At 41.5% G+C, this 14,932-nt stretch overlaps 2 protein-coding genes across 2 annotated transcripts; both read right to left on the bottom strand.

Annotated features, from left to right (window-relative positions):
* Positions 1-5,556: 5,556 nt before the first annotated feature.
* Positions 5,557-9,836, bottom strand: prph2a (peripherin 2a (retinal degeneration, slow); the record flags this gene model as incomplete). The annotated part of the gene is made up of 3 exons (XM_079292695.1): positions 5,557-5,595; positions 7,448-7,679; positions 9,256-9,836. The coding sequence occupies 3 exons, from the start codon at positions 9,834-9,836 to the stop codon at positions 5,557-5,559; spliced, it is 852 nt and encodes a 283-aa protein (XP_079148821.1).
* Positions 9,837-12,649: 2,813 nt separating this feature from the next.
* Positions 12,650-13,881, bottom strand: tbcc (tubulin folding cofactor C). The gene has a single exon (XM_079293575.1). It carries the CDS (start codon positions 13,869-13,871, stop codon positions 12,837-12,839), a length of 1,035 nt encoding a protein of 344 aa, XP_079149701.1. The 5' UTR covers positions 13,872-13,881; the 3' UTR covers positions 12,650-12,836.
* Positions 13,882-14,932: the final 1,051 nt, after the last annotated feature.

Here is a 14,932-nt window from a genome sequence, read left to right as displayed (position 1 = left end):
TTCTGCTGACAAATTATATTGGATGTGGTTGTATATTACACTATTTGATTGTTGATATTGATGCATCAATGTAGCAGCAAATTGTTGCAGCTGGTCAAGGTGGCGCTAGTTTAACTTTAGTTCGATAGTTTAGTTCGGGGTCGGGCCCCTCCAAAGGGTCACTCGATAAATCTGAGGGGTCGTGATATGACTAGTGGGAGAGGAAATAATACATTTGTGTGGATTTATTCCTGATTTGTGCTTCTATTCTGAAGTATTGCATATGTTTACCGATTTGGGCCTCCAAAAATAATTAAAATGCAACCCTCTGAGAAGTTTCAGGAGGGAATGTCTCTATGGTGTCATAAATATCTAAACAAGCGATCAGGAACCACTGGTTTAATCTTATATTTTACTGACTTCAGCATTAAATAGCTTGTACTTGTGATGAAGTATTTTTTGACACTTTGACTGAACAACCCCCCCCCCCCCTGTTCACACCCTCCACTTTCAGGACGTTTGTCAAGGATCCTGAAATAATAAGAAGGTGCGATGTGTGAGTTGGTGCTCTCTGGGTGGCTGGAAGAGAAACGTTATTGCTGAAGGAACAGATAGGTGCTAGTGGCTAAACTTAACTCACTGTAAATCACACGCATGTGCACACACACACACACACACACACACACAGAAGCGAGACAACATGTGTGCCCATGCATGCCTTGACTTAAGCCTTTTGTCAGGCGCTGCTGGCCTCCCACCTGGTCTCTCTCCTCTGTCCACTGTTATACACAAAGTATGGTTTTGCCTGGTTTAAACTTACGATGGAGACTGGGTGGGATGCAGTTTGTGTGCGTGTGTGTGTGTGTGTGTGTGTGTGTGTGTGTGTGAGCGAGAGGGAGAGAGCAGCAGGAATTGTAACAGGGTAGCCGCAGTGTCGGTAATGGCTGGTCAGCTGGTATGGCGAGTATTCAGGGAGGGGGCAGTGCATTGTCCTCTCATAACTCCAACAATGCCCCTCTGAGCATGGCCACACATCTACCAGTCACGGGCCTCTCTCTCTCTCTCTGCCTCTGCCTCTGCTTTTCTTTCTGTCTGCCATATTTATTCAGCCCATAGTGAAGTTTGGAGTGAGATGTGATACGTAGTACCGTCCCTGACCTTTTGGCTGAAAGGACAAGATCAACTAAATATGAGAGCACATGTCAACATGAAGACGTCACACCTGTTCTACATCACATTAAATCATCGATAAATGCCTCAAATGGTGCATGTATCCCTCACTGCAGCTCCTTTATGCATATTTATTTGCTCACTTCATTTTCTTTTGTCACATTCTGAATACAAAGCAATCTATATCTCTTTATTCTGAAACGGCTGATCATTTATTGATTGGTTGACTGACTGATTTTGATAATTGATTCATGTTTGAGTTCTTTGTCACATAAAAAATTCCAAATACTCTCTGGTTTTAGCTTCTCAAGTGTGAGGATTTGTTGTTTTTCTCTCTACTTTTTTGCTTTAAATCATTATCAATTAAATATGTTTTGGACTGTTAGAAGGACAAAACAAGTACCGGTAATATGAATATTATTACTGGGTTCTGGACACTTGTGATTGTCATTTTTAGAGCTGTAAGGATTATTCGTTTGACAGAAAATAATTGGCAGCAACAAATTTGACAATCAATTCATTATTTTCAGTAACTTATCAAGCAAAAATGCTCTGTTGAATTGAATATTTTGGGATTTTGGAGTGTTGGTCGGGCAAAAGAAGACATCTAAAGATGTCACTCTGGATTCGAGCAGAACTGAACATGTTTGGAAACATGTGGTGGTCATTTTTTCACTCATTTGTTACATTTTATACAATAAACAATTAATTGAATAATCATGAAAGTGATCAACAAATCAGAATGTGATGACAATAATATTTGTATCCAGCCTGAATCCATTTTGTTTTCTCGACTATATTTGGAGGGTTCTGCTGCAGTAAGAGAGGAACTCTCATCATCAGTACCAGAAGAAATGGGTCTTATTAAGGCGTTCACTTCATTACACATAAAGGGACTACATTTCAATTGGCTCATATGCGTTTCTTTTTAATTATAATCAAGTCAAAGTTAAACATTTTCTTGATCTTTAATGTTTTGCAGCAGTGGGGAGGCCACTCCTGTTACATTATCATTGATGGAAAGACACCCTCTTGTGGACTTTGAATGTAACTGAAACCTTTCACAGTGGGAAGCCCAAAGAGTTCATGCATGCCAGCAAATTTGGCAACAACAAAGACGAAGTTTGGAAGACATTCGGAGTCAAAATAAATCACACCCAAAGACCAGTTTAAAAGTCGAACAAAGCAGTGGGAGTGTTGGTGAGATCACAAATCAGACTGTCGGAGAGAAGAAAGTGAATCAGCTGGAAACCTAACTACATGTGAGAACACTGTAAGAGCTCCTTAACGGATTAGTCAGTATTGTTTTTTGTATCTCTCTTTATTACCTGCAGTCACCAACAGAGAGCAGCAGAATACAGAAGACACTCCGGATGCTGTCTGCAGCTTGTTTGTGTCTCTTACAGGACAGTGAACAGATGCTGGCTCTGTGGGAGAAAGCTTCAGTCTTTTTTTGTGAGTATGAATTGTTTGGAAAGAACATCGAAAGCAAGGTTTCATTTGGTGAAATATGTATTATAAAGGGAGTTTAGTTTTAGCTTCAAGTGCATTCGTATCAAACAAAAGTAGCGCTGTTTAGATGCTGTTTAAAAGTAACGAGTAAAGAACAAGTTTGAGTTTGAGCGAACTCTATTTCCATTTTTCTGCTACTTTATACATCTACTCCACTACATATTAGAAGAAAACATTATACCTTATCATCCAATTTGATTAAAAATACAAAATATCATTAAGAAACTCATTTGGATGGCTAAAAGCCCATGATAAGCATTTTTATCAAAGCAACACACAATTACAACACCAACCAACTAAATGAGCACACAGCAAAAACAGCGAATGCACGGCAGTGGTGCTAGCGATGTTTTGCTTCTTCATGCTACCTGCGCAAACTATATGTCATTAAAGTTGAGACAACGTAGATTCCGACTGTATAAGTCTTATCACTCGCACTTGAACTAGCAGCCGAAGAATTGAAAGACGTAACCATAAATCGTGTCTTACCTCTGGTGAACAAAAGTTGTATTCGAGGGGATATCAACGCTTTCTGGATAATTGTTTAGCTGATTCAAGCCGTCTGCATTCAGTTGCATGGCATGGAGGAGCATGGACTGCCTTTGTCCAGTATCGAACAGCCTATCCTCAGCCTTGCAAGTGAAATCACGGTCTATGTCGCCATCTGGTGGATGAATCGTTGTACTGCACTCATCCATAAGGCATAGGCCTTCAGCCCTGAGCTGGTCTAATAGACTAATAGGTTATGGTTTCATCTAAGAAGCAAACTAAAAATATTTGGCTGGTCATTGGATGAACCATCTTTTAATCAGTTGGGAGAAAAGCGTTTTCATGCCAGTCTTAATGGAGAAATACTCTCTAGTTCTGATGCTATTGCAGTTACGCTGACCTCTTTAAGAGGCGCCATTGTTATTTTAAACTGACAGTTATGCATCACACCAACACATAAGCCACGCCCGCAGCTGCCAGTGGCCCCTTACAGGACGCTGATTAGTTATTAGTTAGTTATTGCTGATTGGTCTGATCGCTGGCTGAACAGACACAAACGCATGACTTGAAGCCTGACAAGATGGAATTATTTTATTATTATTAACTGATTCATTAATTATTACCTCTCTGCGTCACTTTATTAGCATCAGGTAAGATTCAGATGTGATATGGTTTGCTCGAGGTTTTGGGCAGCAACTGCATCACTCCGAAGGGATATTCATTATAAAAGTGTAAACTGTTGTTAGACGGGAATTAAATCTTAAATTTATTCTGTTCCATCTTCATTTACTCTGACCCAATAACATACTGAAATGTACACCTCTGCAACAATCTCTTGTGTTTTACCTTCTTTACAATACTAAGACTATACAAATAGACCTTGTAGTTGCAGAGATACACTTACTTCATTTTGGGAATGCCATTTCCGAGCAGGGGCCTGCGCCAGAGGCCTGCGGGTTGAAGAGTAAATGATCTGAATACTGATTAACACTGCTCAACACTTTGAGCTGATATTTAATATATCTCGGGATATATTTCAACGTTTTTCTTGGTAAACTATTTACTCAAGTACTATAACTATAAAATGTTGTACTTTTCACTCGACTGTATTTATTTGATAATGATACGACTATTTACTTTGCATTAAATTAAAAGATGTTGAACAAAAAACACGATGATGCATTGTTGAATCTATCATTGTTGACTCTACTGATGTAAAATATTTAAAATAGTCACAGTGAAAATACTTGTGCACTTTTAATCAAGTGAGATTTTTAATGCAGGACTTTCACTTTACTTATCTGATTTCTTCTTCCACCACCGTTTGTACATTTCTCTTGTGTAAAGTACCTCAAGTGAATCCTCATTTGTCTCAAAATCAGCCTTGTTAATCCCTCTCAGATCGTTACTTTCTCTTGTTTGTCCTTCTATCTTCGTCTTTGTGTGTCTCCGTGACGCCAGTCCTGCAGCAGGACATCACCTGCTCACCTGGCCGAGGGGCTCATGCTAATCTAAAGCCGATTAGGCCTCTTATCTACTCAGTGCTGGTTATGTGCTTTGGTCCAACAAAAATGCCGTGCAGAGTTGGCCTCTTTACTTTTCCTGCTGACTCTCCACAGCCCATTATTTTAGAGCTGATTTAAGGCACACAAATATCAAGTTGTGCATGAAATCAATACATTTTCACAAGAAAAGTCACTCGCAAACACATGCCCAGGCTCTATTTTGTTGGTGAAAGCATCTGGTGTTAACCCCCCCCCCCTCCCACCCCTTCTTTACATTGGACATGTGAAGAATCATCCAATGTCCATGTGGAAGCAGTAATGCCATAATTGCCCTCATCCTGTCGCCTAAATCAGGAACCCTGCGGCACACACAGCATGCCTCGCCTCCTGATCGCAGGTCTGTGACTCAAGGTCGAGGCAACACAACGTAGTTATTTCACCATCAAACCACATCTCTAAAATTCTTTATTCGTTTTTACAATCAGCATAATCTCTTCTTCCACAAAGACACACAAAGACAAAAAATTTTATGGAAAACAAAAACAAATTGACATGGATTTAAATAAAATACTTTGCTTAATTACATTATATTTCTTTAAAAAAAGTGAAACTTTGTCATCCTTTCTACACTATGTACAAAGACAGCAACCCAGTGTTGGAATATACACATGTGTGTCAATATACAGACACTGAAGGGAAACACCAAAGATGATCTGAGATGACAGTACAGAGGTCAGGAGCCAAGATTTAGCTGCCAATTTCAGTCATCCACAGGTTTGGAGTTGTCCCTGCCTCTCTACGGGGCTCAAATCCACGTTCCCATGCCTCACTCTCCGACCATGCGCCGCAACATTCATGCATAATTCATATCGAGTCATTCAATCCATAATTTGACTCCATCTCAGGAGCTTATCCAGTCCTCGTTGTGGACAAAGGTGGACTGGAGTATAAAAAAGAGCTGCGTGGAGAGTTTAATTTGTTTGCTTTGTCTATGAACGGTATCAGCTACAAGTCAAAGTACTATAGACCGGTCAACAAAAATAAAACTGTGTTTTTTGTGCTGTAAGTATCATCTTCCATGGGAGGGGGGGTTGCATAGCAACCACCATCCCCGCCAAACTATCCGACAAACAACACAACGGGAAAAAAATGACATCTTTACTTGTGATTGCCAAGCACCTGACATTTATCAACACATATCACATTTACTTGAATTATAATCTTTTTTTTTTTAAAGATCCAAACCCCACCGAGTGTTGGGAACCAAAACAATCTCTTCAAAAGTATGCTGTGAAGCAAAGACGAGACGGATGTGTTTGGTTGGGGAAAAACCCGAAATGACGAACCATAACTTAACTCACCCTACACATGATCTCTCGCTGTGTGCGAATATACAGCTTATAATTAATTATGCAAGGAGTCCATTTGAAAGGAGTCCATTCACAGCTGAACATGTGTGTGTGTCTACATAATAAGAGTTGGAAGAGAAATGTAGTGATCTCACACGTCCCCTTCCTCTCCTCTTCAGGTGGGAGTGATGTCAGTTTTGTTGCAGAATCCATGAATCCATAAATCAAGAACAAAATCAGTTGAAAGGGATAGGTGTGCAAAAACATTTGTACTGAATATTAATATTCTTGAATTAAATCTTCACACTAAATTTCGCCTCTATCTTGAGAAATGTTAAGACCCAATTTATTGGAGATAAGACTTAGCTGAATTTCAGGAGCAGGACCACACCTCAGCCACTCGCCCACTTCCGGCCACACTCCTATAACTACCTACCCACTCTAAGCCTCGGCACACTCGCGTTTTATGCACCCCACCCTCGCTTATTATTTCTTCACTGTGCAGAAGGTTCTTCTGTGTTCACTTTCATCAACTGGCAGAGGGAAGTTTCTCTGAGGTCACTTTAAGTCAGAGTTTAAAAGCACGGTTCGCCCTGATATCAGCCCAGATTGCTTTTATGTGAGGTAGTTTTGGAGATATTGGCCACAGACATGTCTCTCAAACACAGATGGGAGTTTATGGCAATAGTTTGGAAGCTTGGACCAATATGTGACGTACACACGAGTGATGAGGAAACTGGAAACCTCCAGCACATACACACTGATACATCTTTTATTTTGTTAAGTATCCAGCATGTATGTGTCCAGCAGTCAAACTTTTGATGTTATCATGAAAATATTTGCATATTCAAAAAGGTAATTGACATTTTTTTTAAATATAAAAAGCACATAAATAAGCAGTATATTCCTATTTGTCTTAAAACATCCCCTTGAAGTGTCACATTTTAGGGGCTGTCTATTCCACTGTGTGAGACGGTCCTGGATGGTTCCATAGGAGAGCTCAGGGAAGTGTTTTTGAACAGAGGTAAGGAAGTTAACCAAAAAAATGTAGTATTAGATAATATAATAATATCTATAAAAAATGTTTTTTTAATTCTTAGCTTAGAACTCTGAGTTTAAAGTCAGCAGAATAATCTCAGATAAACTTTGCTCTTTACTCGCGAGGCGCTAATCCTCTTCCATACACCTTTGTGTCGCTTGCCGAAAAAAGTGTTTTTAAACTGTGTTTTTTTCGAAGTTACAAGAGAAAAGACGAACTGATTGGTTTGTTGGATGATAAACCTCCCCACCTCTAAAGTGCAGTGGGATTATCTCCTACACAACCCTAAGTGATGGTGTATGTACTCTACTGACACTTAACATGATGGAGTAAACATTATTCTCCAACTGAACAGTTTGATGTGGGGTCGAAACTAATTTCACGTTTGCATCTCTGGCCCTGACCTCCAGCATCGTGACCAGCACCACCAGGACTCCGATGGTGTTCATCATGCCTCCGTAGTAGGACAGCATCGCGTAGCGGCAGCCGCGCTTCCACACGTTGAGCTCCTCCGTGTAGTGGTCGTAGCTGTAGTATGCAGAGTTGTTGGTCATCTGGAGCTGGATGCAGGGTCTGGGGGAGCTGAACGGGACTCCGTCCATCAGATACTGGCCGTCCACGTTGCTGCCAATGCGGCTAAGAGGACGACGCGGAGTGTCACGTTAATGTCACGTTATGATGGGTTGGAGGTGAAAGTGAGACGAGATCAATGGTCAGGAACTATATTTGTGCCTGAACTATCACTATGGCTTATGCTAAAACAACTGTAAGGTTTGATGGTTATTGTTGCCGAGCTTTGTGCTTTTCATCTTTTCAGTTACTTAATACAATCAAATTGAACCAAATTCAAGAAATAAAGTGTTTCTTCAAGTGTTTCCTCAACGATAGGCAATTACCCAGCTCTCTCAAAGAGGCTAAACATAGATCAAACCTTTTAAGCTGCACACAGGTGGCATTACTGCAGACTGATGAAGTGGTTTGTATTGATTTTATTGTGTTAGTGCTTCATTTGTACTCCTTTTTTGTTGTGTTTCTGAAGAACCACTCCAGTATTAATCAAGCGTCATTGATTAATACTGATCCATCTCTATCACACGGTCCTACAGGTCACACAAACTCAATACATGGGAAATCAATACTTCATGGGATTGACCCAAATCAGGTCACCTGTGATAGATTGATGGTAGTAGGTCAATGGAAAGACGTGTATGATTGGATTACTAACACCGGAGAGGGTCAGATATGGATCAGTGATTTCTGGAAACGACAACACCTGATCACCCAAAATCATGTCCCGGATAGCTTTGGTCAATACGACAGAACAAACCACTACACTATGTGGGAGAAGTTCTGGATATGAATCACGACGTTATGAATTAGAAAGATGGCTGTACTGATATTTAAGGATATTTAAGGAAGGATTAAAAAAACTTTGCCTCTTTGGAACTTTAAAATGAGCCATAAATAAAGGTCTTTTCCATGACTACTGTCCTGTAATGGCATCGCATGAGTTTTTGCCAGTCATCTCCATATGTTACAGCCCAGTATTATTGTAATCAGACACACATTGTTTACACTCGTTTTAAAATCCCAGGTACAAATACTTTTCTTGTGCAGCGCTGTCTGTCCCTGGCATGTTGCCAGGTCTTCTGCTGATTGGACAGGACACTGATTCTTGAAGGACATGGACGCTGTAATCCTTGAGATTAAACACTACCTACGTGCCAACGCTCAAAATGGTCCTCTCCACGTATTGTCCTCTCAAAATGAACAGGTACTTGTTGTGTGGATATGAGCAGGTTGTCACAAAGAGGCCTCGTATGACTGGACTGGAACAATGCACTTATAATCCTGCTGGTGCCTTATTGACCTTGTGGACCTTTTCTGGTCCTAATCACCTCCTCAAGTCCCTCCTCGACTTTATCCATAAAACTGCAGAGTAACCTCTTCCGCCCTTGCAGCCCCGAGGCTGTCACCCTTTCTGTGACGATAATCCTTAGTGGAGGAAAGTGAATAATACACCTGCCCTGACTTTCCTTCACCTCAAATCCACTTCCACTGAACTTAAACAATTTAGAGACAACCCCTAAAAGGACCCCACCTCATCAGCCTCCACCTTGAAACCTCAATGGCAACCTCTTCACCGTCACCTCACACATTCATCTCTATAAGGTTTTTAAGAGGAATTTAGTTTGGATTTCTTGTCACTTACTCTTTGACTTCCTTCGCGCTGAAGTCCAGGTAGCGGTTGCTAACCCACTGAATCTCAAACCAATCTCTGTAGTTGTCATTTCCGCAGCAACGAAACTCTATCTGCATCAGGTCCAGGGTCCTCTTCATGTAGCAGCGTCCCGGCGTGTCCGTGTCCTTGTAGTACTTCATGCCGTTCTTCAGCCCCTCGGCCAGGGTGAACTGCAGAGGGATCCTCATTGTGAAGCACAGCAGGGCCGTCAACAGCAGCAGGGCGTTGAACCCCACGCAGCAAAACAAAAAGTCCTTCAACATGGGCTTCCACTTTACAAACTTGCTAGGGTCCAGTGAGTCGTAGCAGACTTTGCCTCCAAAGGCGTTGATGCCGCAGGCCACTAGACCCATGAATATGAGCAGGTTGGGCAGGAAGTGGCGCTCGTTGTTGTCCATAAGTTCTGAGCGCTTCCGCAGCTCGATCTTAAAGAACAGGCCCATGCTGAAGACCAGCACGCCGGCCATTACGGCGAACCAGTACATGAACCAGACCGTCTGGGCGAGCTTCACTCGCTTCTTCAGGTCAAACTTGATCAACATCAACGCCATTGTTCAACCTGAGATTTGTGCTCGCCCGTGAAGATGAGTCGACTGACAATCTAGAACGGCAGGAGCTCCGAGATGTTCCTGTTTCCCGGTCTCTTTGCTGTCAGAGTCTCCTCTGGCTGGTCCAATGGGACAGGAGAGTCAGCTCAGCCTGCGATCCATCCCACAGCAAGAACAACAGAGATAAAGAACCCAGGAGGACCCGGGGAGCAGCGCAGGAGTGTTCTTTCTTGAAAACTATCTCCTCTCCCATTGTGACAGAAACTTCAAATTACAAACGGCTTTATTTCCCAAAACTTGTACCGTTTTTTTGTCTTCCTTAACAAACAGGTGAGGCTAATCGTGATGTTCCGTTCTCCAGGAGAGGCGGAGGATTGCCGAGGATCCTCACGATTAAACTCAAAGTTGCAGTACGTCATGCTAAGTCCCTGTAAGCGGCCTGATCCAATTTGCAGAAATCCCTCGACACAAGATGAGCCTGATCGTAAGCCGCTGCCAGGGGCCATAATTGGTTTGAGCCTTCATGTGGCCACGGTCGCCTTGATCGAACGCACCAGGAGCTCTCATGGCATCAGCTGAAGTTTGACAAAGACCATGGGAATGATAGTGGAGCTAATTATGAAACATACTCATTCACAGGTTCACCGTGGAGCAACTCAAGCCCCAGTAGCCCACTCACAGAAACAAAAGAGCTTTCAGGCTCACACTTCAACCCGACTGAATGTGTGATTCATTTATTTAGAACTACATTAAAAAAAAGCACAACACTGAGACACATCGGATGGACAACACAGACAGACGCTCACACGTCAATAAACACACACACACGTCAATAAATACGGGCATAAGATAGATGTGGAAAATGTCGTCTTAGAAATGCATTTAAGTGCTTTAAACGATTGTCTTATTGTCACTTGTTATCTTGGCAGTTAGAATCAAGTTGGAACAGTTCACTCTCATGGTGGACGGACATGAGAGCTGCAGCGTCGCTTACTGCAACATCGAGTCTGAAGAGTTGTTGTTCCTGGCTTATTCTAGTGTTAGTATTGAATGCATGGCTCCCTCTTTCATATCTTTTAAATGATGTTTGTTGAGGTCTATCCTGAGTTACTTACAGTCAACACTTTCCCCTCTCTTGTACATTTTACTACGACGCCTTTAGACTTTAAGAACCAACCGTTGTCTCCAGTTAACACTTCACAAACTAAATCAGCTTATAGCTGCATTGCATCACTGTTACTGCGTCCCATTACTGTTTTCTAAATGTCATGTGACAGGCTTGCTCTGTCTTTGTCTTATGTTGACTTTTAATTGTAAATAAATCTAAAACAATTGTTAAGATATTTGTTCTAGCGAGCTAATATTTTTTTTTTTTAGCAGTTATGAGCAGTATACACTTTTAATAAATGTTTTAACACACCATACTGTAGTTTTATGAAGATATGATATTCATATTATTTGTCTCCTTTTACAACTGTTTGACAATACTGTAGTTCTTTATCCGTCTATACAGCAGCCTCTACTTACGAGTGACTACAGGAATTAGTTACAAATCCATCAATTAACATTTCGTTGCTCTCTGTATAAGTGCCACTCAGGGTCGGTGGTTGCCAGCAGCATAAAGGCATCATTTCAGCAAAGGGATCATTATCTGTTCTTTATTCAAGTCAGTTTGCTCAAATCCACTTCAATGGAGACCGATTCTCTACCATTGTGTGAGAGTGCTTCGTAGATGTTATGCTAAAATTATTTGAATGGTCCTTTTAATGATACTGTATTTATTATACGATAGATTTGAGGGGATTTGATGTCGGAAAAGTAGTTATACATTTAAAGGTGCTTTGTAACACTCACAATGACTCACATTTCTTTCTTTTCATAGTTCATAGTTCCCGACAGTCACTAATAGCCCATTCATTGACAATTCACTACGGGGAAATCTGTAAGAAAGGATCAGCAGGAGGGGAACAGTTTGAAGAAGAAAAAAAAAGAAGCTGGAGTACTGCCAACTTTTCAGGTGCGTTTTTATATATTTAGCCTACCCTCATTCATATAAATGGGGTGGACACAATAATAGAAACACCCGTCAGTATAATGCAATAGAAATAAAGAGCAGAAAAAACCCTGCAGTCTTCAAAATGACTGGAAATAGCATCAAAACCTTTACATGTTTTGGCTAAGTGTTCCGAATAAAACGTAACTTTACAGTTGGAAATGATTTATTTTGCAATTTATTGTTACTTATTGGCTGAGATATATAACCACGCCAATATATCCGCAACAAACTAATATCAGATGGGCTTTACCAGAAATCCTGCTAACATATCTAATAATATTTAATTAGCACATATAAATAGTTATTATAGGCAGTGTGTAGCATTTAGGGGGATCTATTTGGAGAAATGGAATGTAACATTAATCATGAATTAAAAGTATTAATTATTTAATATTAAGTATGTTTTCTTCAGTGTATCCTCACCTGAAAATGAGAATAGTTGTAATAAATTGAGCCATTTGTACCTAAAGGAGAAGGTTCTCTTCACAGAGCTGGCCACCATGTTTCTACAGGAGCCCAGAAGGGACAAACCAAACACATCGTAGTTCTCTTACACACTTGGCAGACGGGAGAAGTTTCACTTGGTTAAATGAAATGTTGGCGAAATGATGCAGAATCCCACAGGCTGCACCTTTAAATCGAATGTTAGAGATTCAAGTCTTCTTTCACTGCTATTCTTAGGAGTTTTGCATTTCGCTCTCGTTTGTCACACAGAAGAACACAAGCCTTCAACACTCAAAAGCAGTTTAATCTTGTGTGGATGCACAACAGGATATTTTTTATATCTTAGTGCAACTTTAACAGACATCAGCAGCATAAATAAACTGATCAGCAACTGATCTTTGTGAAATGACATGAAAACCCTTATTTGTATGAAGGCTGAACAACGTTATGATGGTTTGACTGACATGTTACTGAGAAAAATAACACGGTTTTAAAAGTTCATTCTAGGGGTCCCAGGTGGTTTTCCTGTCAGCTTCTGGAATGACAGTCCAGTTGGGGGAATGTGTTCCTGCAGCGAGCCAGTTGAAGTCATCCACCTGGCTCCAGTTGTTTCGGTCCCGGTCCAAACCAGACACATCAAAGTCCTCCTCCAGGGTGGGATAAGACCAGGAGAACGGGGCGAAGCTCACCCCATGGCAGTCCTCTATGATGGCTCGGCTGGTGACGTGCAGGTATACCCTCGTGTCGGTGGTGTTGTGGGTACGAAGCTGCTGGCAGGGCATGGCCAGAGTGCTGTTTGTGCAGTGGTCAATGAACACTGAACTGGACACGGGTCCACACAGGATCTCACAGCTGTCGATGTGTTTCAGGTGCAGTGTGCTGGGGGAACCGAACAGGCGGACCTTGCAGTTAGACAGGTGAGTCAACAGCACGTCTCGTTTCTGGATCTCCTCAGCCGTCTTCGTCAGACACACATTGTCCAAGTCGGAGAAGCTGCACTGCACAGACTCTGCAGCTCCATCCACTTTGTTGCCACCAGAATCTGCAGGTGTGTCGGCCTCAGGTGAAGGAGCATCGGTCACTTTGTCCGTTGCTTTGGTGCGAGCTCCAAAGGTGAACTTCTTCCTGGGCTGAGCCTCCTCTCTGATCTCCACGATGGAGGACTGGAGCTTCTGCAGAGCGGCCTGGCCTCGTCGCAGCTCGTACTGCGTCAGAAACAACATGCTGTCGTTGAGAAACTTCTGCAGCTGGAGCGTTTTGGCCGTCGCCTCCTCCAGCCTCGGAGTCACCACGGCCCGGTCGGCTCCGGAGCAGCTGGACAGCAGCTCCTCGATGGACGCCCGCTCGGTGTTGAAGGAGCTGGAGAAGTACTCGCCCTTTTCCTCCGCGACAGACTTGCTCTCTTTGGCTTCCTTCCTCCGCTCCGCTTCCTCTGCCCTCGCCTGGTGCCGCTTCTGAAGCCGCTCTTGGATCTTTTCTGCGCCGCTTTCGCCCGCAAACCCACCGGGTTCCCGGCTAACTTCATGCGTCGCATCCATGTTGTCGCACTGTCAGTTGTTGCGGAAGTGTTACGTCAGGCTTTCTTCTTCGTGACTATGGCGAGACAAGTTTAAAGGCGCTTACCGCCACCTAGTGTAGCGGCAATGTCATGGCAAGTAAACCACCTGGGCAGTGATCGCAAATTATTATTAAAAATCAAACAAAACCTACAATATATTTAGATTTGAGTAAGCTACCTTCAACCCCGCAAAGTAAAAAAAAAGAAGATGTAAATGTAATTGTTGAGGCACCTGTCTTAAATTACACGTAATATTAAGAAAAGTACAATCAAATGCATTGTCAACTCCCTATAATATAAAATATTTTAAATCATCAAAATTGCCAGTAGGCTGAAGCAGGCTTGTTTATGTGCATACATGACCAGGTAGCAGCATATTTACAGGTGTTATATGAAGTACAGCACATTGAATTGCTCTTCTGGATCTAAATATTTCGAGTGTGTGGAATCCAAGCAGTTTATTCGATGAGGCCAGATACTCTGATTGTATTTTAAATTTTAGAATATGTAGCTAATATTTATTTTTTGTGTAATACATGCAACAAGTAGACATACATCACAACTTACATTTACTGTAACAGCAGATGCACTGCAGTCTTTGTTGTTATTGTGATCTTTTAATGTTAACTTTTAGTGATTTTTTTTACATATTTTGTGTGAAGTGCAAAGCTATTTTTGGATATACATTTTGTTTTTTAAATGTTTTTCTTTCCTGGTTTCGTGTACATCTGGACAAGTGTGTTTGTTGATTTAAATGAAATAAAAATAAATTCCTAAACCTGCCCGCCCTCACAAAAAAATAGAAATCAACTTTTCCCTTCATCCTTGACATGCACTCGATGAACTTTATAAGCTCTATCTCTTTTTTATTCTAGTTTAAACCTGCAATTGTATTTATCACAGTATTAAATTGTCACATTTCATATTTATTTACAATATTGGGATATTTATATACAGTGTGTGGTGGCATAACACTGGGAGGAATATACAAAATATATTAATATCATTTAAAAAGTAGGCTAATGTCAGTGTGATGCATTA

This window comes from Melanostigma gelatinosum, assembly GCF_949748355.1.
Source record: "Melanostigma gelatinosum genome assembly, chromosome: 21".
Taxonomy (NCBI): domain Eukaryota; kingdom Metazoa; phylum Chordata; class Actinopteri; order Perciformes; family Zoarcidae; genus Melanostigma; species Melanostigma gelatinosum.
Note: the sequence above shows the minus strand (reverse complement) of the source record. Positions and strands in the feature narration are given on the sequence as shown.

Bases quoted from the DNA above. Each gene is read 5' to 3' on its own strand.
- tbcc (XM_079293575.1), bottom strand. From the start codon at position 13,871: ATGGATGCGACGCATGAAGTTAGCCGGGAACCCGGTGGGTTTGCGGGC.